Genomic DNA, 22,680 nt, shown 5'->3' on the forward strand with positions numbered 1-22,680 from the left:
TCTAGGGTTCCTGCCATCTTTATTGTCATGCATCGGGCCAATAGTTTGTCCGTTTAATCAGTTTTGCGTCTTTGTCCTCAAAAATGAGACACTTGAGACACTTCTGCTCTGTGTCTACATCATGCTTCATGCCCAATCCAACGATCAGCCTCGGTCATGAAGATATTGAGCCCGATTACCGAGATATGTCACCTCGTGTTCGCAAAGCTACCGTCATGTCGTGCCATGCCTCCTCGGTATAGTACGTAGTACTCCGTACGTACACACGCCACAGCCGTCAAAGATACCCGTCCAGGCCGCCCTTGGCTGCACATGTGCAACGACGCTCAGGTCAACAGGAAGTCAAAACGCCTTTTCCCAACTTCCAATAAATCAGGCCATGGCGTTTATCTCGCTTTCATTAGCTTGCCTCTGAATGGGCACCCATAGCACCTCCACCATTTAAAAGAAAGCCATATACGGAGTATGCCTGGCTCGTTCAAAGTTCTCGGGAAGTAACCCAGCCCACCCTGGTGCTTTACTCTATATTACATTCATTCTTTCTCCATCACCCCACGGGTGTTGACTTCGGGTCTCTTCATTCACCACACCTCACATAAACCATGACCACCCCAATCCCACAACCCCCGCCCCTGCCGGTGCTAGGGAACGTCAAAGATATTGATCCCAATGATCCCCAGGGTAGCTTTGGACGTCTAACAGATACATATGGTAATTACTATCCTTCTCCCATCGTCACCACGGCTCCCTAGTAACCTTACTCTGTAGGTGAAATCTACAAACTATCCTTCTTTGGCAGAGACAGATATGTCATCAATTCGGTCGAATTGAATGATGAGATATGTGACGACAAACGCTTTTGCAAAGCCGTCGCTGGCCCCGTCGAGCGAATTCGTAAGGGCGTCGGCGATGGACTATTCACAGCCTACCTCGGAGAACACAATTGGGATGTGGCTCATCGCACATTAGTCCCTGCCTTTGGCCCTATTGGCATCCATGACATGTGTATGCTTGTTCGCCCAGTCTTTCTACCTGCCTCCTAGTCTCTGACCTTGATCACTCATAGTTGACGAAATGCTTGATATCGCAACCCAACTCATTTCAAAGTGGGCTCGAGTGGGCCCCGAAGCAAGGATTCATGTCACCGATGATTATACGCGATTGACCCTCGATTCCATTGCCCTTTGCGCAATGGGAAAGCGCTTCAATTCTTTCTACTCTGAGTCCCTGCATCCCTTCGTCGATGCCATGGTTCGATTTCTCGTCGAAGCCGGAAAGCAGGGATCGCGCACACGCCTTGAGTCATGGTGGAACCCAGAGCCCGAACGCCAGTTCCTGAGGGATATTGAATTCATGAAAGGTGTCGCCAAGGAGGTCATCGACCATCGCCGCGCCAACCCAGTCGAGAAGAAGGATCTTCTGAACGCCATGCTGTTTGGGAAAGATCCGAAAACAAAGGAACGGCTTACAGATCAAAGTATCATGAACAACATGATCACATTTTTAATTGCCGGCCACGAAACCACCTCGGGACTCCTGAGTTTCACCACTTTCTACCTCCTCAGGAGCCCCGACGCCCTCGAAAAAGCCCGAAAGGAGGTTGATACCGTTCTGGGTACTGGCCCCATCAGAGTCGACCATCTGACCAAATTCCCATATCTCGAGGCCGTTCTGAGAGAATCTCTCAGACTCATGCCAACCGCTCCCGCCTTCTCACGCATTCCGCTCCCTGGAAATACCGAACCCGTGGTGATTGGGGGAGGTAAGTATCTACTCCCACCAGACGCGTCATTCATATGCCATCTTCCTTCAATTCATCGAGATCCAAAGGTCTGGGGAGATGATGCCAAGGAATTCAAGCCCGAGAGAATGTATGGTGAAAACTTCACCAAGTTGCCCCCTGCCGCATGGAAGGTGAGTCTCATGTACTAGTATGCCCGCCTCACCACTGACAGACTCGCAGCCTTTCGGAAACGGTGTCAGAGCATGTATAGGTCGCCCTTTTGCCTGGCAAGAAGCCCTCATGGCTCTTGCCCTGATCTTGCAGAACTTTGATCTCAAGCTTGATGACCCTTCATATCAACTGCATCTGAAGAGCACTCTCACCATCAAACCAGACGAACTTTACGTGCACGCTTCCCTCCGCGAGGGAATCGATGCGCTTAATATTGAGAGGAAACTCTACGATGGCACCAGCAGCTCATCAAAACAGCCATCGGGGTCTACAGCTTTTGCTCCCACACTGGCGTCTGGAAAGCCGATGCTCGTGCTATATGGCTCCAATTCAGGAACTTGTGAAGGCCTGTCTCAAAACTTGGCCAAGGCCGCCGCCAGTCGTGGATTTACTGCAACCATCAAACCTCTAGATGACGCTGTCGACAAACTACCCACCGATCGTCCTGTCATCGTCATTACTGCCAGCTACGAAGGCAATCCCCCAGACAACGCCAATGATTTCGTTGAGTGGTTGGAGAAAGTTGATGCCCAATCACTCAAAAACGTTCATTTTGCCGTCTTTGGTTGTGGGCACCATGACTGGGTTGCCACTTATCAAAAGGTTCCCAAACTCATTGACTCAGAACTCGCCAGGAAGGGCGCCAAGCAAATCGCCGAGCGTGGTCAATCAGATGTTGCACAAGGACAAGTATTCGACGACTTCGACTCCTGGCAAGACCAGAAGCTGTGGCCGGTTCTTGCTGCAGGTTCGACACCAGACCAAGCCTTTGATGGTCTCGATGTGGAAATCAACACCAGCGCTCGTGCCTCACACCTCAGACAGACCGTCTACGATGCACTCGTCCTCCGAAATGAGGTTCTCAGCGCACCAGGCACTCCCGAGAAGCGTCTAACAGAGTTCAAGCTCCCAAGCAACCTCACTTATGAAGCTGGCGACTACCTCGCACTCCTCCCCATCAATACGCAGAGCACCATAGCAAGAGTCCTCCGCCACTTTGGCCTTCCCTGGGATGCCACGATGAAGCTCGCCAAGGGCGCTCATACTACCATCCCCACCGAAGTCAGTCTTTCCGTCGCAAACGTGCTTTCTGCATACTTGGAGCTCAACAGTCCGGCCAGCCGCAAGAACCTGACGGTGCTTGCCCACTACAGCAAAGAAGGTACATTCAACGAACCCTTGACCCCGGGTCCCAACTCGGTCCTCTCGGTTCTCGAACTTCTCGAACAACATCCCGACATCAAGCTGCCCTTCCCCGTCTTCCTCTCCATGCTACCCCCAATGCGAATTCGACAATACTCCATCTCGTCGTCGCCGCTAACCGACCCGGCGAAAGCACGGATCGTGTACTCCGTGGTCACAAATTCCAACAGTGCTGACGCCGACGCTCCTCACCTAGGCGTCGCAACAAATTATCTCAAAGGCTTGTCAGCAGGCACTGCCGTCCAGTTGATGATCAAGAAATCCCACGCAACATTCCACCTTCCACCGGACTTGAAGACTCCCGTCATGATGATTTGCGCCGGCACAGGTCTGGCACCATTCCTCGGCTTTGTAGAAGAGCGGGCTGCCCGCATCGCTGCCGCCCGAAAGACCAATCCAAGCGTCGAGATCGGGCCCAGTCTCCTTTTCATCGGGTGTCGGCACCCTGATCACGACCGCCTCTACGGTGAACAACTCGAACAGTGGGAAAAGGATGGCGTAGTCGAGCTTTTCTATGCCTTTAGCCGGGACGCCGCAAAGTCCAAGGGTGCCAAGTACGCGCAGGATAGATTGTGGGTGGAGCGAGAAGTGGTGGGAGACCTGTTCGCCCAGGGCGCCAGAGCGTACATCTGCGGTAGTGCGGCACTGGGTCGGGGAATTTCTGATGTGGTGGTCAAAATGGTCATCGAAAGAGAAGAGAAGAAAGGCAAGTCTGTCTCCGAGGCGGACGCCAAAAAATGGTGGGAGGGTCTCAGAGGCGCTAGATACGCGGTGGATGTCTTTGATTGAGCCAGGTCCATTTCGCAGATTGTCTCTATTGCTTGAAGCAGGCGAAAATTTACTTAGCTCCAAGACAGCTCTATGCGCCCAGTCAGTATTCTAATTGAGCCTTGATACATCTATAGTCAACAGGAATCACGAGAACGAACACTTGGGTCTCGAGGATTCCATAACATATTGGGGAGCGGCCCCAGCCTTTAACCATGGGTCGGGTATCGATAGAGAAATAAACAAAAGAAGCTTCATGTGGGATCCCAGTATTGCCACAAGATCATCTGCAAAGCTCAAGTTTCAATATACGATTCACCATCTTTGATGACACGTAGCTCCACCTGAATTTTTTTGATCTATCATACATCACACCAATCAGACTCCTAGGTCATCGAACCTTTCCCTCCCCTTTTCAGGTCTGCACAAGGAAGCATATCCCTAATTTCGCCATGCGTCTTAGTAGGCCCTCCCTGACATCGTCGCATTTGGCCTGCCCCTACCACATGGCATAAATCACATTTTGTTCCCGTCCGGTTGTCTCTGGCTCCACCATTACCACCATGTTTCCCCCCTTTCCTATGTCTTATTATTCATTAGTGACCTGAAATCGTCGTTGGTTTTTCCGACCCCTGGCTTCTCATCTGTTGCAGCCTCAGCTTCCTTCTTGGCCGACGCAAACACCATATTAGATCGCTGTCCAAGGTGTCCACCCTTTCTTGTACCCGGCTGGTTGGGCCTTCTCACAGGTCCATTGGAAAGTGCATGACCAACGGTAGCCTTCTTGACGAACTGTTCTTGCTTGTGCTCGGCTTGCTGTTGAAGCATCTCCTTTTCCGTCGTGATGCGGATCTTGCGACCTGGAATGATCTCGAACCCCTCAAGCTCAATCGAAGCACGACCGGCATCGGCGATCGTCTCGAACTCAATTAGAGCACCTTGGTGATTTGTCTTGAGTATCACTTTGCGAACAGGAGCAAATTTCTCGGCCAGTACACGCAGCCGGCTCTCATTGATAGTGTCAGGAAGACCGGATATGGCAATAGTTCGACTTCGTCGGTCTTCGATTTCTGACTCTTCTTGAGCCTGGAGAGAACCCTTTGCAGAGGCTTTATCATTGTCATCGACCGCGACGGACGGTGACTTTGATCTGCCGTTGACGGACCGGGCACCTCTGGGTCCTTTTTCGGTAGCCTGACTGACGGTGATTTTTCTCCCGAGGATATCCTGCTGATGCATAGCCAAAGCCGCTTGTGCCTCGTCCGACGTCGCGAACGTGATAAACGCGATGCCACGGTTTCGTGAGCTCGACTTGGGGTCTTGAGGGAGTTTCACGTGCTCGACGGTGCCAAAAGACGAAAAAGCCTGTTCAATATCCTCTTTCGTGGCTTTGAAAGGCAGATGACCCACAAAGAGCTCTCGTCCATCGGCTTGCTCTGTACGAGGCTGCCTGATCGACGGATCTGAGATTTTGACCGTGATTGCCAGACCATCAATCTCTTTTCCGTCGAGTTTGGTAGCAGCTTGGGCAGCTGAGGGCCGCTTGAAGTCCACATAGCAAAATCTGCGTCTCTTGTTCTTCTGCAACGACGGGAAGCGGATGCTAATGATGTCTCCGTACGGACTCATAAGATCTCGGATATATGTCTCGTCTGCTGCTGCAATATAGTTGGTGACATAAAGAGTGGAGCCTGTGTTGAGAGTGACGGACAAGGCTGATCCATCGAGATCCCGACCATCGCGAGAAAGGGCATAGTTAGCAGCATCGGCGTCTTCAAACTCGACAACGACACTGCCATCCTCGTCCTGCAGCGGCCTAAGACTTTTGACTGTGCCACAAGCGCTAAAGAATTGCCTGATTTTAGAGTCAGCTAGATTTGCCGGTATACCACGAACCAATACACTGGCATGCTCGCGGTCACGTTTGAGAGGTTGATCAGGTTTATCGATTGACTCTAGCGGCTGTTCAGAATCATCATTGCTCCTCCGCCGCTTGGTCTTTTCATCGACGTCATCGACATCATTGTCGCGCTTGCGCTTTCCAATTGACAGCCCGTTTGTGAGCTCATAGTCGTCCTTCACTTGCACCTCTGCTGCCTGTGCATCAGTGACGAGTACCGGATTTTCAAGTGCCTCTTGATGTCTTTTGACTGCGAGTGTCTTCCGCACCTTGCGTGCGAGGCTCAGTGCACTTTGCAACTCCTCAGCGTCTTCATAGTCTTCACAGTGATTGATCAAAGCCTCAATCAAGGGCTCTGGAAAGTCAAGTTGAGACTGTTGGAGCCCCTGTTTGAGGATGGCAGCGGCGAACGGGGCCGATGAGATTGCAGCGAGTCTGTCAGCGCCATTGCTGTGTGAAAAGGCCATCTGGACGTTCTTCTGGAGCTCAAAATCGTAGAAACGTAGCCAAAACTTGTAGTATTTGCCGTAATCCGCAATCATCTCATCGAATTGAGCTCTTGCATTGTCTAGGCGGTGTTGAGATTTGAGATACTCAACATGTTTTCGCTGCAGGCGAAAAGTGGAGTCGAAATCGGAGGACATACCGAGCTTCGAAGCGAGGCTATGCACGGCCTCTATTGAAGACCGGATCCCCATCTCAGCAACATCAGCATCTTCCTCGGTGGCATCTGGACGTCTCGTGCGACGCAGAAGATAGCCACACCATGCATCGTAGACAACCAGGGCTTCTTCAATTCCAGCGGCATCCAACAATCCCGTCTGAGTGGCTTTGTGTTTGATCGTCTCGGTTGCGTCGAAAGGTTGTTCCATGAGTTCGGATGTTAACAAATACTGTTTCCAGAGTGAACCAGACCAAGGGCAATGTTTGGTGGCCCTCGCAAGGAGAGGCAATGCGTCGGCTTTTGAATTTGCCAGGATGTGTTCGATGTGTTCCTCCCAGATGGGCAAGGACGATGGGAAACGCAGCTCGGCTCGTTGAAAGAGAGCAGCAATCATATCGAAGTCGGCTGTAGAAATGGCCAGTTGGCTGCGCTTCCCTCTGGCCTTCCCATTTTTTGAGATTTCGCGTTGGGCTCTCTCCCATTCTATGTAGGCCGAGAAAGCTTGAAATTCAGCAGCTTGGTCCCCGGTATTCTTTGCTTGCTCGATAGCAGTTTCTAGATGGTCTCGGTCTGCAAATATCTGCTTTGCCATGGCCGAGTCCTTGAGGGTAGATGCCATCACTGCCTCATACTCATCTGGCGGTACATTTGCTGAAACAAAGCTAGAGAATGCAGAGAAAGTATGTTGCCATTGAGCATGGGGAACACGAAGTCTTGTTTGGAAGAGGGAGAGGGCTTCGGTAGCATCGTTGATGGCGAGTTCGGTGCCGGGCTCGCCAAATTGCACGCGGAAAAATTTGTTCCAGACTTCGTGGCTCCGGCTCATATCTGTCTTTGTGTGCTGGACGGCATCAGCCCAGATGTCCAAGACTGTCTTCCAGTCAAAGACCTCACGGCCAATTAAGCGTTCAGGATCGAGATTTTCGGCTTGAGGATCACCGAGTGCATCCTGGGCCCATTTATAGCAGTGTAAAACCCATTCGCCGTATGTTATCCAGAGTCTTACGCTACCAAGTTCTTCGGATAGAGCACGCTGACACTTGTCCACAACAGCAACACGTTCGTCTGCAGTCTCTGCCAGAATGCTCTCGTCTTGAAGCCAATCGAGCCATTGTTCTTCTCCTACCGCAAATAATTTATCCAAATTTTCACGAGCGCGGCGCAGCTCGGGTAAGAGATCGTATGATTTCGGATTACGGCGCGCGTTGGGGTCTGAGGAGGGATATATATAATCGACAAAGCCGTGATGGAGGATCTTGATGATTTCCGTATGAGCCTCGTAGGAGGATGGGGTTTCTTGAATATACGCGACCAGGACCGCCAGGCGTTGCTGAGCGTCCAGCCCTAGAGAGGTATTGGAGTAATCGGACCGCAAGACTTCTTTATTGGGAGTCTCGACCATGGCAATGTCGAAAGAGGTTCGAGGCTGTGAAGTGGCAGCCGCAGCAGGGAGAGTGGGATATGGTCCTGCAGAGGACTTTTGGCTGTCGGTCGAGTCCCCTCTGTTCATGATTGGAGGAGTCACTCTTGCAGTCTGGTGTGTTTGCAAGGAGGAGAGATCGGCCAGAGTCTCGATGCTCTGAGTGGAGGACGTCCTGGGCAGGAGCTGAGCGACAGTGCCGGCAGGAACTGGACTGATGAGCGGAGAAGAGTGGGCGGGTTGTTGCAAGGGACTGCGAACATGAGGTGGGATGCTAGATGGAGGATGTATGGCTCTTGAGAGTGGAGAATTGGTAGAAAGAGGGAGTGAGGTTGAAGAACTTGCGCGCTGGACGGTGGCATGTTTTAAAGAAGGGACGACTGGCGGGGTTGCCATGGTAGGGGTGAGAGAGGAGGCGCGAGGGGTCTCGGAAGGAGACAGTAGAGAGTTGATGTCCATGATCGCGTGGGCTGAGGGGTTAGATAGAGGGTCGTTGAGAGAAGTGGCTAATGATGTTGTGAAATGCTTTCAATCCAGGCTGGCCATGCTTTTGTTCCGACAAATCGAGGAAAAGAAACGAGGGATTCGCCGGCCATGCTATACACTCGGCGAAGGGATCTGACAATGGAAGAAGACTCGAAGGCTCCTTACGCTCGCGCGAGAGAGACGTCTTGGTGTTGGGATGATGTCGACGTTGAATTGATGATAGCTGACGCGGGTAGAAGAATCATCTGCGCTCTCGCATTTCCCTCGAGGCAACAACGGCACGGCACGGTTGTTTTACTACTACTCCGTAGTTACTAGGTACTAGTTAGGTTATGAGAAGTTGAAGCCGGATAAATTATCCAAGTTCAAGCCCATTTTTAGGTTAAGGAACGGCATTAAAGGAACTGGTGGCACTTTTCAGGCGCTAGCGACAGGGTCGAAAGCCTTCAGGGCCTCCAGGCCTTTAGCTAAAATAAAAGCCGGTTCCTGTATTTGGCCTCGGCCCACCCAATCCTTGGACTTTGGCAATTCCTCAGTTGGAGTACTCCGTACATTCGTATTTCCTAGCCTGGGTTCCGAATCGATGACGCATGAAAGAAACGAATATCTTGATAAACATTACTTTTGTTCGAAATCCCAGGCAGTAGAAGATGTCTAATACCAATTTTAGAGGAGCTGTTCTGCCTGAAAAGTGAGGGGGTCACGGGTCCCGTGACTGACAATGGTGACGGCGCTTGGTGATTTAATATCTCGCCGTATCACTACGGCCACGCATTGTACCTTGATAGTTTCCCGTTTTGTAAAACTGCATATTTGTACAGCTTCAATCCATTGCTGCTTCGACACCACCGTCATCAACTCAGCTCTTTCGGTGCTCAATCCCAATCATGAACTCGCAGCAGGTCGCTCTGCGACATGCCTGCAGAGGTATGACATCCTCCAGCTCCCGTACCCAATCAAGAATCTTGTCAACTAACAATTCTTAGTCCTTCAACCGAACAATCTTGTGTTCCTCTACCCACCCTTAACTCGGTCCTATCATGCTAGTTTTCCTCGCAAAGCTCTGACCGATCGCATTAGCCGCTTCTTGGGCAAGAAAGATCTGTCTTCCCAAGAATCGACATCAGTCTCCGCCACATCCCAGTCAAGTACCCCCAAAGGTCGTAGAAAGGGGAATGCACAAGCCGTGGAACAGCTAGAAGAACCTGCTCTGGTCCAGGGTAGTCTTGCCTCCAATAGCGTCTGGGGCGCGGTTGCACCCTCGGCGACTCCTTCAGCGACCCCCTCCCCCACCAAAAAAGCATTCGAAGTCGGCCTCGAAGGACGAAATCAACAGAACATGGCTTTCGCTCTCGATCCTCGCCCAAAAGCTCGCCGACTTTGGCAACGAAAAATGATCGTCCGTCACATTCGACGTCGCGGCCGGCCCACCAAAGAAATGGAAATTGCACGCACGGAAAAATCTCATCTGTCAAAGTCCCATTTCTTCAAGACATCGATGAAGAAGCTGGCTCCACTTGCTCGCCAAATCGCGGGAAAGTCTTTGGACGAAGCCATTCTTCAGATGCGCTTTTCGGGGAAGAAGGTGGCCAAGGATGTTAAGGAGCATCTTTTACAAGCCCGCTACGAGGCCATCACCAGCAGAGGCATGGGCCTTAGTCCTACTTCACCTGAGGAAATCGACCGAAGACTCACAAAAGACCCATCCCAAACCCCCCCTCTTGCGCACGAAACCCCCATCAAATCTCACAAATTTGGCCACGCACCCGATCCATCCACTATTTATATTTCTGAAGCCTGGATCAATCGAGGCTCGTATGGGCAGGAACCTGAATTCCGTGCCAGAGGCCGGACTAATATGCTACGACCGCCATATACCGGTATCAGTGTGGTTCTAAAAGAGGAGAAGACGCGGATACGACAAAAGGCGGAAAAGGAAGCAAAGGCTTTGAGGAAGCGATTGTCCGGGAAGAACCTATGGGTTCAGCTTCCCGATCGTAAAGTGACTGCCCAGCGCCAGCACTTGTTGTGGTAAATTGGACGAGCTCCATTTACCATGAATGTTATGGACGATGCACATTGTACAAAATATATACCTAGTTGCAGTGTGCAGATTTGCCTGCTTCTGAATCAATAATACCTTTAGAAGTCTGAACATGATCTCCCCGTTCGTCAATGTAGCCGGGATTACGCCACAATCGAGAAATATGGCAAGGCTATCATCAGATCATAACCGCTCTCGCTCTCTCAAGACGCTCGGGATACCATACATGGAATGTACCTCCAGTGAATCTCTTGAAAAACGTGTCTCGACGCTGATTGATTTGAAATTTGGCTAAATGTAGTAAGATCAGACCAGAGTGCGGAGATTAGATTTCTCCGAGAAAAATTTCCTGGAGAACTCCAACTACAGTCCATCCAGGCTGCGTCCAGTATTTTTCCACCGAGGATAAAACAACAAAGTCTGATGAGCACCATCGGTTTGTGATCCAACTTTCAAAATGGCGGCTGAGGTGCAGCCCATTGCCCAGGTCAAACTACCTGCGCAGCTGTCTTCTCTCACCCCCGAACAGATCTACTGGAGGAGTTTCAAGTCACCACTTAGCGTTCCCTCACCAACCAAGCATGCCGTCGTTCATATCTCTCAACCAGCGCCCAGCGCCACCAGCCAGAATACATCCGATACATTTGCAGTAACCACTGGCGCTAGAGTTCAGCTATATTCTACAAAAAGCCGTAAGGTGGTTCGGTCAATTACACGATTCGACGACATTGCCTACAGTGGAGAGGTTCGATACGATGGACGGGTCCTGGCGGCAGGTGACGAGACAGGTGCCATACAGGTCTTTGACGTCAACTCGAGAGCTATCCTCAAGACGTGGAAAGAGCAAAAACAATCTGTACAGACGGTCAAATGGAGCCCACGAGATCCTACAAGCCTGATGAGTTGCGGTGACGATCGAACGGTCAGATTATGGGACCTTCCCAGCGAATCTAGTGTCGAGACTTTCCGCGGCCACCAAGACTATGTCCGCACCGGGTTGTTTCTCCCTGGCAACTCGGGTAATCTACTGGTGTCAGGTAGCTACGACCAGACAGTGCGTTTATGGGACCCTCGGACGCCATCTTCTGCCGTGATGACTTTCAAACATATTGCTGCCGTTGAAGATGTATTATGCATGCCTTCTGGCACGACAATCCTGGCCGCGGCAGATAACCAGGTAGCTGTGTTGGATATTGTGGCTGGCCGCCCACGCCACATCATCAAAAATCACCAGAAAACGGTCACTGCCCTGGCTCTCGCTTCAAACGGGACCCGAATTGTGAGCGGCGGCCTTGACGGACACATGAAAGTCTTTGAGACTTCTGGGTGGAACGTTGTGTATGGTTCAAAATACCCATCGCCCATACTGTCTCTGGCAGTTATTGGCTCTGGAAGTCCACGAGAGGAGAAGCATGTCGTGGTCGGAATGGCCAGTGGCCAGCTCAGTATCAAAACCAGGTTATCCGGGGAACAGAAAATTAAGGAGCGGGAACGGCAACGGCAAATGGATGCATTGATTGCAGGGACAATCGAAGAATACGACAAGAAACAAGCCAAGAAAAGGACCCGGGGCATCGAGAAGAGATTAAGAGGCAGAGACCACCAAGGCGAGGATGCGGACATTATTGTGCAAGGGGACAGCAGACCAAAGGTCAAGAAGCAGACTCAATGGGAAAAGGCCTTGCACAAGGGCAGTTACGGAGATGCCCTGGATCTCGCCTTGAGGAGCGGAGACAAAATGACCGTGGTCACACTTCTCAACAATCTTCGATATCGGTCTGCCTTGAAAGCAGCCTTGGAAAATCGCACCGAACAGACTCTTCAACCGATCATGAGTTGGCTCTGGAAGAACATTCCCAACTCAACCTTTGTTCCACTCTGCGTTGAGCTGGCGATGAACATCATGGACCTCTACTCCAAACACCTAGCGGAAAGTGAGCTGTTGGCTAAATTGGTCATGAAGCTTCGCGAACGAGTTCTTGAAGAGGTCGACCGCACTAAGCAAGCTGGCACGACTCGCGGCATGCTGGAGATTCTGAGCCCAGGGGTTGTGGGTTGAATGGCTTTGGTGAGGTAGACGTTAAGCAAGACGCTTTAACCAATATCTGGCAAAACCACGACATGGGGCCCAAAGTATTGCCACCTTCTACAAAAAATCAGTCAGAAGTCGCAAGATTGGTCAGCTGGCGCTGGATCATTGCAGAAGACGAGGATACCACTCAAGGTCGTTTTTGCATTTTCGGCGCTTGAAGGTCGTAGAACCACGGCAACACATGTCCAGATCTTGTCAAAGACAGTCCATTGAGCATTTGGATCTGAGAATGGATCCCTTGATTCAGTGTGCGAACATACTCACACTGAGAACGCTCAACGGCATAGCCTCCGGCTATTTGACTGGGCACCGCCAGTATTTAGGCTCTAACAGGCGTCCTTGGGTTCTAAAGGCCCCAGCACACCCTGAGGCTGACACCCCTCAGCCCCGCCCAGTAGACCTCCCCACCTGAAATGCCAGCTTTGTTGGGCGCGTCAGGCCCAGCAATTCTCCAGGCAAGAATAAAACTTATGGCACGCTGACAAAAACGATTGGTGAACTACCAGGGAAGATTGACTTTTGCCATTGCATCACAGGAAAGGTCAATGATAATGAAATGATAAATATTTTTGTATTATCCTGGAATACGGCCTACTCGTAAGCTTTAGACTGTTGCACAAAGAACTAAATCGCCGTCACTCGCCTTGAATCACTTTCTAAATCCTCGGTCAAGTCATGGCCCCAAGGACTGTTCGCTGGGGGATCCTGGCCACTGGCTTGATTGCCGAGACGTTCACCAAAGATCTGCTACTTGACCCGGCCACTCGAGATGTACATGATGTTATTCATACCGTTGTTGCAGCCGCAAGCAGCTCGTCAAAAGAACGAGCCGAGCAGTTTCTGAAGACGGTCGGCGCTCCTGCGTCAGCACAAGCATATGGCTCATATCAAGAACTGGTTCAGAACCCCGAGATTGATATCGTCTACATTGCGACGCCCCACTCTCACCACTATCAAAATGCAATGCTGGCATTGGAAGCAGGACTCAATGTTCTTTGTGAAAAGGCCTTCACGGTTAATGCAGCACAAGCCAAACAGCTTGTGCAACTTGCACGCTCAAAGAATCTATTTCTCATGGAAGCTGTGTGGACTCGATACTTTCCACTTTCTATTTACGTTCGAGACACCATCACTTCTGGGCGCATTGGGCCTGTCACCCGCGTGTTTGCAGACAACTCCCGGGCCAACGATCCCGAGGGCGCTTGGGCAGATGGCAAACATCGCATGGTCAACCCTGATCTGGCCGGCGGAGCGCTGCTCGATTTAGGCATTTACAGTCTAACATGGGTGTTCCAGACGCTGTATACAACCCAACCTGTTGGAAATCGAAAAGCTCCCACTGTCGTCTCTTCCATGACCAAGTACCCAGCCACTGGGGTTGACGAACGCACATCCATCCTTCTGACATTTCCACGCTCGGCGGAGCAGGGCTATGATGCTCATGGCATAGCTACCACAGGGTTTCGTGCAACGACAGACACTGATAACAAAGGAACTTCGGGTGCTTCAGTTCGAATCATGGGATCCAAGGGCGAGATCCAAGTTTGGCCACCTATCTACCGTCCAACAAAGACCCGACTCATTCTCTCGAGTGGAGAGACGGAAGACAAGGAATGGCCACAACCTGGCCCAGGCAAGGGCAGTGGTTGGTATAACGGATTTTCTGGTGACAATCACGACGAAGGTGTTGGGCATGGCATGTTCTGGGAGGCAGACGAAGCAGCACGTGCTGTCATCGAGGGACGAAAAGAAGGCAAGTTCGAAGGCTTAGACGAGAGTGTGCTCATCATGGAGGTGATGGACGAAGTCAGGAAACAGAACGACTTGAAGTACCCTGACAAGATCGAGTCAACGGAGAAAGTGAATCTGTGAGACGCAGCTGTTGGTGGTTAATGAGTGCCATGTGGAAACGCAGGCTGTAAGAAAAACGACTCAAGTGACTTACATGGCAGGAGTGTTATCAACTCTGATTCCAAATCTCTCTTTTCATCTTCCACCTACTGCAGTTGCAGTCCATTGCAAGGTTCATTCATTCTTTGTGCCACCGCCTCATCCCTTCCAAAACCCTCCCAAGACGAAAGCCCAAGAACAAGCCCGTCTGTTGTCAAGCTCGTCGCCCTTTCCTGGTCCATGACTCATTTCCAACATGGCAGGCACGATGTCTTTCAGGTAGGCTGCAACCCATTGTGTTGCCCAACAATTCAACATGTCCATCTACAAATATCTCCTTGTCTCCAGTCTGGTTTGCCCATTCGGCCTTTGGTTCTGACTCGATTCTGCAACTTATCTAGTATCTCTATATTCTTTTACCTGCTCATCATCAACATGGCTGCCTCACAACTCATCCGAATCCCTGTTGTTCGAAATCCAAGCTATGTCGCCAATGGAACCAAGTCTCTCGTCCACATGATGCACAAATATTCAATTGAGCCAACCATTGGTCGATACCAGCGTCGAGGTCAGTCTCTTGTGAGGCGTCAAGATGATGGTTCTACAGCTCCAATGTGAGTCTGCTCTGACTGGCAGTGGAATTCAATCTCTGACTGCTTGTGCCAGCCCAAGCGAAGACTCTCATCAAGATGCCTACTACCTCTGTCCAGTCCAAATTGGTAACCCGGCCCAAACACTCCACCTAAATTTCGATTCCGGCTCGGCTGATTACTGGGTGAGAATATCCCCTTGAAACCCTACTATGATCGTTAAGGAGTTGACCGCAACAGGTTTGGAGCACTCTTTTGCCACAGAGAGTCCAGGACAGAGGACGTGCCAATGGTGCTGTCTTCTTTGATCCTACGCAATCTTCTACCTTCGAAACCCTCACTGGTGCTTCATGGACCATCACGTACGGAGATCAGTCTTCAGCGTCGGGAACAGTTGGTACAGATCGGCTTCAGATTGGCAACATCGTGGTTGACAGTCAGCATATTGAGCTTGCAGTCAGACTTTCCTCTTCTTTGCAAACTCAGCCAGATTGCCACGGTTTACTCGGGCTCGCCTTTGGACACATCAACACAGTAAGACCGGTCAAGGTCAATACCCCCTTGGAAAACATGATTGCCAGACAAGATATCCCTCTTCCTCTGTTCACCGCTTATCTTGGCTCTTTCAAGGACGTAGCCGATCCTGACAAGGGCGAATCCTTCTACACATTTGGCGGAATTGATCAGTCCGTCATCGAAGCATCTGGTCAGGAGATTCATTATGTTCCTATTAACAATAGCCAAGGATTCTGGTCGTTTGCAGCACCATCCTTGATCGTCAATGGCCAAGTCATCAATACTCCTGGAAATACGGCCATTGCTGACACTGGCACTACGTTGATGCTTGTGGCCGACAGTGTATGTGAAGCAATCTATTCCAGCATACCTGGTGCGCACTTTGACACCAAGATCGACGCATGGGTTTATCCAGCAGACACACCTGCGGAGCACTTTCCTGTCCTGGAATTTCTCGTTGGAGACAAACCCTTCACCATTGAAAAGGAACACATCGGCTTCACCGCAGTCGATGATTCTGGGACCATGATATATGGCGGCATCCAGTCACGAGGTCATTTGCTGTTTGACATTTGGGGAGACACTTTTCTCAAGTGCGTCTATGCAATCTTCGACGCTGGCAACCTCCAGTTTGGAGTGGTACAGCGGGCAGATCCAACTCCAGACAATGTTGCGTTTCCCCCTCAGTGAAGGGTCTGGCAGAAGTGGCTACCGTTACCATCCAGAAGGAGTTGAATCTCTACGGAGGTGGCTCATGGCCTTGATGGGTGGCGTGTCGCCTAGTAGTCCTAAGTCACGCATGTCATGATTAGCTGTTCTTTTTATTAGTAGCTAAGTTACAGTCTCACAACCTGTCGCCATGGCTGAACTGCTTCTTGCTAGTTTGCACTTCGTCCAGAGGAAAGCACGAACCCAGAAAGAAAAGGGCCGTCGTGATTACCTTAGGATGTTTGACATGATCGCACCTACCCTACATCAAAGTGTTCCTTCAGACGCCACATTGCATATCACATTCTTCTTCTTTCAACGTACTCCTTGTTGCATCCCACATCCACTACTAATTTCCACTGCTCCTAGGACTACGTCCAGCACAAACGATGAAAAGAGTATGCTTGTTCTTCGGACGTGCTTTACTCATCCTCTCCATCTTCGCGATCTTCATCACTCTCCACTTCTGGCAAGAGCCTCTGATCTCGACAATCAGGACACTTAATGTTAGTACTAGCGACGATGTCAGCTTCCCGCTAGATGCATCCCGTGTCTCAGGACATGATAGTAACGAGCCTCGAATCGAAATTGTCAAGAGCTCAAAAGGTGCCAGTCAAACCATCGAAACGCAGGGCCGAACAGAGCCATTTTCATGCGACCACAGAACTGGTGACCCCGAGATGTTCGACAAGTCGACTGCGATAGTCGAATCTATCATGAGTCATGGTCATTTTCATTCCGAACTTCAATGTCCATCCGTGGATGAGGAGAGATATTCGGCCCTTCAACATGTCAATAACTCAAAGTCCATGCCAAAATACTTCTTTGCCCTCGATCTACACCAGTCAATCCATGTAATCGACCAACTGCTCGGATCTGTTGTCGACGCCATCCGTTACTTGGGGCCCGCAAACTGTTTCTTATCCATTCTTGAAGGTCGATCAACTGACGGCACATATGAGGTTCTGGAAGAATTAAAGGCTCAACTTCCCAATCTGGGAATACATTATCAGCTCCAATGCAATGAAGATGACCCGTTTGGCGAAGGGCGTGATCGCATTGTAACCCTTGCCTCTTTCCGAAATTACGCCCTTCTCAACCTCACCTCGGACCCGGGCTTGTTCGATCCTGATACAGTCATTGTGTTTTTGAATGACGTGGCACTGTGCACAGAGGATATCCTGGAGTTGATCTATCAACGACAGAGCCTGGAAGCTGACATGACTTGCGCCATGGATTGGATCAATGGAGGAGGCCTCTTCTATGATGTTTGGATCAGTCGCATGATGAATGGCGAAACGTTCTTTGAGGTCCCTCAATCTGGCTCGTGGGATTTCTCATCCAACCTGTTTTGGAATGATAGAAAGACTAAGGATAGATACAGTCTGGGGTATCCTTTCCAAGTCTTTTCATGTTGGAATGGTGCTGTGGTGATGACAGCCAACCCTTTCTTGGAGCAAAAGATCAGATTTCGATCGGAACACGACGGCGAATGCCGACTTGGGGAGCCGGTTCATCTCTGCAAGGACCTTTGGAAGTTGGGACATGGAAAGATTGCTGTCATTCCGAGTGTCAACGTTGCCTATCAGATGGAAGACGCGAGTTCGGCAAAAGACAAGCACGGAACGGTTTCCAGCTGGGTAACAAGACAAGATGCGGCGGAGAATAAGATTGTTTGGAAGTCGAAACCGCCCCAGTTGGTCAAGTGTGTAACACCTTGGAATCAACCTTCTTGGGAGGATTGGGACCAAGGTCTACCAGGATGGCATCCGTAATTTGAAATTTTTCCAGGACTCCATGATCCAGGGAAATTCAGGCAAGGAAGGACTACATGTCAGCGAATTGGGGCCATCAGAGATTGACATTTTGGACGAGCAAGAATCAAGATCAGAGAAAGGGCATAGAATTGACAGGTGGTCCAAGGTCGAACCGTGTATCAAACTCTGGGATTGTAGCAGTAGCAAAAATATTGGTGCAAAAACTCTTCCTGTGCCGGGCTCGAACAGTCGTCGTACTTTTCCCAACTGCGAGTTGGTGGGGTCAGACATGAAGTACAAAGAGCAAAAAGGTAAACACGCCTCTCTTGAGGAGATTTACGATAATATTCCAAAGATTGATGAATGGAGTATTTTGGGCGTAACCACGGCCATCTCTGGTAAAAGGCAAGAAATGGATTCTGCAATAGTTCGTCCCACTCCAACTCGTCTTGGCGCGACATTAAATATATAGACTTGATTTTATTTCGAGAGTTGATCACGTGCAACGGTCCGAACCCAGTGGTGAGGGGTGAAAGCTTCGGGTGCTTGCTTCCCCGCATCTTGTTTACTACCAGCATCAGATGAAAGCAACCTCGCAGGAAACGTCATTGGGATTTAATTAACCATCTTTAACCGACCACCACGCCTTTATTGCAGCTGTGATATTCGGTGACCTGGACGTGGACCCGCAAGCAGTATTCCCAAGCCTAATGAGCAAGATGGCAGCGTGTATTTTCTGCAAGATCATCAAAGGTATGAAGCACTAGCAACCCCTTCCGCAAGTTGATCGAACCAGACATGGTCGTATGAGCTATGTACACTCGCAGTACGGATTGTGCTTTTGCTACAGCAATGAGTTTTGAGGCTGACATGGTCGATCCATCCACTGTATAGGGGACATCCCGGCGTTCAAACTCTTCGAGTCGGAGAAAGTTCTTGCGTTTCTTGATATTCAGCCTCTGAGTCGAGGGCATGCTGTACGTTTATGATATGACACTCCGACATGTCCAGATCCAAAGTCCATTTCCGTCTGGACCAGCTCCCTTCTATTCCCTAAATCGTCCAACTTCGGACTAATCGTTTTTCTTCTCGCACGTCTAGCTCGTGATCCCCAAACACCACGGCGTCAAATTGACCGATATCCCTGACGACTCACTCGTCGAGATCCTGTCGGTGGCTAAGAAGATCGCAAAGGCGTCGGGCGCAGAGAACTACAATATCCTCCAGAACAATGGCCGTCTAGCACACCAGGAGGTCGACCATGTCCATTTCCATTTCATCCCCAAACCTAATCAGACAGAGGGTCTAGGAGTGGGTTGGCCTGCGGGAAAGACAGATATGGATGCCCTGAAGAAACTACACGAGGAATTAAAGGCAAAGTTCTGAAGAGCATCGGAGATGTGGAGAGAAATAAGAGGGAGGGGTTAGAAGGGGGATGTATATGCGCAAGACATGCCCGGTGGTGTATCCAGGTTCACGCAGTCACAATCAGTTTAGTGGCGGGAACATATTCAAACCCATTTATTGAACTTGGTGACAATTGTCTGATGCCCCACGCCTGCCAAACGTGTACAAACAAAGGATGTGATTTAGTTTCGTCAAGAAAGTAGACTTGAAGCCAAAGTCAAGATCATCACTGATTCATTCATTCATTCATTCCCAAGGCTTCTCGTAACACAAGGCTAACAGCCAACACTGTGCTTAGATGACCTCCTTCTCCATTTCAACGCCGACTTGAGGCTTGTGAGGGTGGAAGCATTGGATAAGGTAGATGAGGTATCGTCAGAAGCCGACTCAGATAGTAGACAAGTCTTGGAATCTTGTGGCTTGAGCTGTTTCTCCAATCGTTGTCGTTGTTGTTGGTGTCGAATCATGGATTCGTAGCCGTGTCGTGCGGCATCGAGGTCGTGCGCCAGTACAACGTTGATGGTGAATTGACAAGCCATGATGAGATATGAGTAAGGAAACGAATTCGAATTGTGGTTGTGACAATAGGAAATGGCTGCTTTGATAAAGTATTCCAAGTATTTCCTTGCAATGCCTGGTCAAGACGGCTCTTTCAGATATTTATATTATATTCTCCAACGTCCACTTGACCAAGCTGCAAAATTATGCTCTCTCTAATCTTTTGAAGACTCGAGAGCAACGAGTGCTACACAGTATACTCGATTGAAATCACTCGCTGACATATCAATCGGAGAAGTTGTGGATCATGAGTCACTGAATCCCTGTACCGACAACGAATGAAAAAGAGTTCTATAGTTAGCAAGGACCTTGGCAGCAGAATTTTAGATACGGGATTGCTATCACCAAGAGGGGATAATGAGCCATTGACACATAAACAAACTGGCGAGCCATGCGTAGAGGGCTTTCAAACGACTTTCAAACGAGCGGTTCGAGCGCACCCATCCCGCTGATTTTGACTTGACCTATCTCGCGAACCAGGCTCTTTCTTGTTCGGAGACTTGCAGCTGGTACCCAGTTCCCGTGAATCTGTGCTTTGACATGGAATGGCAGCTGGACGATAGCTATGGGTTTCTCAAACTCGGCGGTGTCAATAATGACAACATCGCATCTCCCAGCCGCCCGTCTCTCCACCAAGCTCATGATCCAACCATCACCTTCTGGTGCGTCTGTAGATCGGGGAATGAAGATGGGCTCCTGGCAGAGGGAGTCGTCACCGGCACGAAAGTATCTCGTCTTCCCTGTCTTGTTGTTATGCATAGCCAGGCCGTTGAGGCCACCGAAAAAGTTTTTGCTTCCGTTAAAGTCCTCAGGTATGACAACATTGAGAAAGACCCACTCGTACTGTTTCGTCATGAAGCGTTCGTCGATCCGGGGAAACTCAGAGGGTAGATCGAGTATGATGACCGGGTCTGGCACCATAGTGTCGGTGGGCTTGGTCAAGTCCAGCTCCCAGCGCACAAAGTCGGCTTTAGTGTCTGGCGAAGGACTTCGACCATCTTCCGAGGGGAAGAAAGGAAAGGCATTGTCAGAGACTCTCGAACTTTCGACGTAGATCTTGCCTTGATCAGTTTCCCACGCGCCAGCTGTATGAATGGGCATGCAATTTTTCCAGAAATAGACACGATGCTCCTCTGGCTTCCATCCATACTTTGATGCAGCCCCTCGACGTCTCGGTACGACGATGAAAGTGGCAGGCCGGTCGTAACTCCAGGCCCAGTGTTGCCTCCCGGCCTTCATGCGTGTTTCATTTGCCTCGAATGGCCAGAGGAAGAGAATGATGAAGTTGGGAGTAATGGCGCAGTCGTGGATGAAAGCGCACCAGGGCGATTTCAGCCAGAACTCGGCCGTCTTGCTACCCTCCTGGTCCAAAGCATAGGTAACAACGTCCAGGGTCGCAAGCCCTTTGGCCTCGTAACCAAAGCACACCAGTTCATCTGTGAAAGGATCGATCTTGGGATGTGCGGTGAAAGTTTTGGATTTCACCTGGCCCTGAAATGGATCGTAGCCAATTGTCTCCAAGGTGTCTGGATCCACAGCATAAGGAAGAGCCACTTCTTTTAGAGCCAGTAGTTTATCAGCCCAGAGCACCAGATTGGTGTTTGCCGTCGAATCAACGGCTGCGCGAACGCAGGGGTGATGAGTGAATGGGTTGCGATAGAGGCCGAAGAGAGCTTTGTTCGCTTTCCGCTCAAGCTTATATCGTTCAGTCTCTATGTATCGCATCTTCAAGTCGACGCGCCCCTGATAGAAACGAAAGGCAGATATGTTTCCATCACCATCTATTGGCACATTTCCTGGATCAGGAGGTACAAATGGGTCGCACATGACGCGATAGAAGGTGCCGTCGATCGCATGGGGAATATCCCCAAGTACTACCAGGTCCTGAACCTCTCCTTCCAATCGACAGGGTAGATTGCATCCCGCGAGATCCTTCGCTATGGGCCACTTGGACTTGAGGCCATGAAGATCTCCGGCTCCAGGGATCTCTGTGGCAGTGCTTGCTTTTGTTGAAGAGCGAACGTCAGGTGCTAATTCCTTCATGGTCAACGTTGCGGGCTGAACATGAATTCAAGGACTACTCTGTAAAGAGAGAGAGAGAGAGATGGCAAGATTGAATTTGGATCAACTCATAAGTACCTAGTACCTATAGGCCAACATCACTTCAGGAGGTATATCGATGTGAATCGACAAGTGCCGTAGAGCGTGACAAGGTTCCTTGTCCTTGACTGCATCCGAAGCTGAATTGCCGACATGTTGTTTGGTTAATATGCGTTCAGGACCAGCGGTGGTTCGGAGTTGTGGGGGTGGGTTCGAGAGCTGGAGACATATGATGGCTTCAGAAGCAAGTTTGGAATATCTCATCGCATTTTCAGCACTTCGCTAGGGCACAAGGCCCCTGAGCATCTACCAGACTTTTCAATCGCACGGTAAGCCGTACAATGGCCCTCAGATGGCAATGGGACCTGGCACAGCTCTTGAAGTGCTTTCTACCCTTGAGTCGAAGCTCGGCAGTTGTGATAGACCGAAGGGTGTTTGTTTGGATCATTTCGACCACTCTCTTGGACATGAAGGTCGAAATGATCCAAACAAACACCGGTCGGTCTATCACAAATGTCCAAGAATGGAGATTTTATTGCCTTGGCTTATGGGCCTTCATAGCCATTAACATCATTTCTTGTTCACGAGACCAAGTAGGGAGTTTGAGCATTGTCGAGGAGAAA

The 22,680-nt window shown here is 50.2% G+C and overlaps 6 protein-coding genes across 6 annotated transcripts; 5 read left to right on the forward strand and 1 right to left on the reverse strand.

Moving 5' to 3' along the window:
• The first annotated feature begins 120 nt into the window (after positions 1-120).
• Positions 121-4,211, forward strand: PV10_00181 (uncharacterized protein). The gene is made up of 4 exons (XM_016364224.1): positions 121-711; positions 769-1,005; positions 1,067-1,914; positions 1,964-4,211. The coding sequence occupies exons 1-4, from the start codon at positions 603-605 to the stop codon at positions 3,944-3,946; spliced, it is 3,177 nt and encodes a 1,058-aa protein (XP_016227873.1). The 5' UTR covers positions 121-602; the 3' UTR covers positions 3,947-4,211.
• PV10_00182 (uncharacterized protein) lies at positions 4,135-8,693 on the reverse strand. Its single transcript, XM_016364225.1, has one exon. It carries the CDS (start codon positions 8,366-8,368, stop codon positions 4,505-4,507), a length of 3,864 nt encoding a protein of 1,287 aa, XP_016227874.1. The 5' UTR covers positions 8,369-8,693; the 3' UTR covers positions 4,135-4,504.
• Positions 8,694-9,238: 545 nt separating this feature from the next.
• On the forward strand, positions 9,239-10,552 carry PV10_00183 (uncharacterized protein). Its single transcript, XM_016364226.1, has 2 exons — positions 9,239-9,322; positions 9,382-10,552. The coding sequence occupies exons 1-2, from the start codon at positions 9,283-9,285 to the stop codon at positions 10,428-10,430; spliced, it is 1,089 nt and encodes a 362-aa protein (XP_016227875.1). The 5' UTR covers positions 9,239-9,282; the 3' UTR covers positions 10,431-10,552.
• Positions 10,553-10,896: 344 nt separating this feature from the next.
• PV10_00184 (uncharacterized protein) lies at positions 10,897-12,839 on the forward strand (the record flags this gene model as incomplete). The annotated part of the gene is made up of 1 exon (XM_016364227.1): positions 10,897-12,839. The coding sequence occupies one exon, from the start codon at positions 10,897-10,899 to the stop codon at positions 12,496-12,498; it is 1,602 nt and encodes a 533-aa protein (XP_016227876.1). The 3' UTR covers positions 12,499-12,839.
• A 273-nt stretch (positions 12,840-13,112) lies between these two features.
• On the forward strand, positions 13,113-14,483 carry PV10_00185 (uncharacterized protein). The gene has a single exon (XM_016364228.1). It carries the CDS (start codon positions 13,207-13,209, stop codon positions 14,401-14,403), a length of 1,197 nt encoding a protein of 398 aa, XP_016227877.1. The 5' UTR covers positions 13,113-13,206; the 3' UTR covers positions 14,404-14,483.
• A 4,127-nt stretch (positions 14,484-18,610) lies between these two features.
• PV10_00186 (uncharacterized protein) lies at positions 18,611-19,495 on the forward strand. Its single transcript, XM_016364229.1, has 3 exons — positions 18,611-18,745; positions 18,887-18,969; positions 19,094-19,495. Exons 1-3 carry the CDS (start codon positions 18,703-18,705, stop codon positions 19,376-19,378), a joined length of 411 nt encoding a protein of 136 aa, XP_016227878.1. The 5' UTR covers positions 18,611-18,702; the 3' UTR covers positions 19,379-19,495.
• Positions 19,496-22,680: the final 3,185 nt, after the last annotated feature.

Source organism: Exophiala mesophila (genome assembly GCF_000836275.1).
Source record: "Exophiala mesophila strain CBS 40295 unplaced genomic scaffold supercont1.1, whole genome shotgun sequence".
Lineage (NCBI taxonomy): Eukaryota > Fungi > Ascomycota > Eurotiomycetes > Chaetothyriales > Herpotrichiellaceae > Exophiala > Exophiala mesophila.

Bases quoted from the DNA above. Each gene is read 5' to 3' on its own strand.
- PV10_00181 (XM_016364224.1), top strand. From the start codon at position 603: ATGACCACCCCAATCCCACAACCCCCGCCCCTGCCGGTGCTAGGGAAC. The intron at 712-768 runs GTAATTACTATC...CTTACTCTGTAG, and splicing joins ACGTCTAACAGATACATATG to GTGAAATCTACAAACTATCC. The intron at 1,915-1,963 runs GTGAGTCTCATG...ACAGACTCGCAG, and splicing joins TGCCCCCTGCCGCATGGAAG to CCTTTCGGAAACGGTGTCAG.
- PV10_00182 (XM_016364225.1), bottom strand. From the start codon at position 8,368: ATGGACATCAACTCTCTACTGTCTCCTTCCGAGACCCCTCGCGCCTCC.
- PV10_00183 (XM_016364226.1), top strand. From the start codon at position 9,283: ATGAACTCGCAGCAGGTCGCTCTGCGACATGCCTGCAGAG. The intron at 9,323-9,381 runs GTATGACATCCT...AACAATTCTTAG, and splicing joins TCTGCGACATGCCTGCAGAG to TCCTTCAACCGAACAATCTT.
- PV10_00185 (XM_016364228.1), top strand. From the start codon at position 13,207: ATGGCCCCAAGGACTGTTCGCTGGGGGATCCTGGCCACTGGCTTGATT.
- PV10_00186 (XM_016364229.1), top strand. From the start codon at position 18,703: ATGAGCAAGATGGCAGCGTGTATTTTCTGCAAGATCATCAAAG. The intron at 18,746-18,886 runs GTATGAAGCACT...TCCACTGTATAG, and splicing joins TTTCTGCAAGATCATCAAAG to GGGACATCCCGGCGTTCAAA. The intron at 18,970-19,093 runs GTACGTTTATGA...TCGCACGTCTAG, and splicing joins CTCTGAGTCGAGGGCATGCT to CTCGTGATCCCCAAACACCA.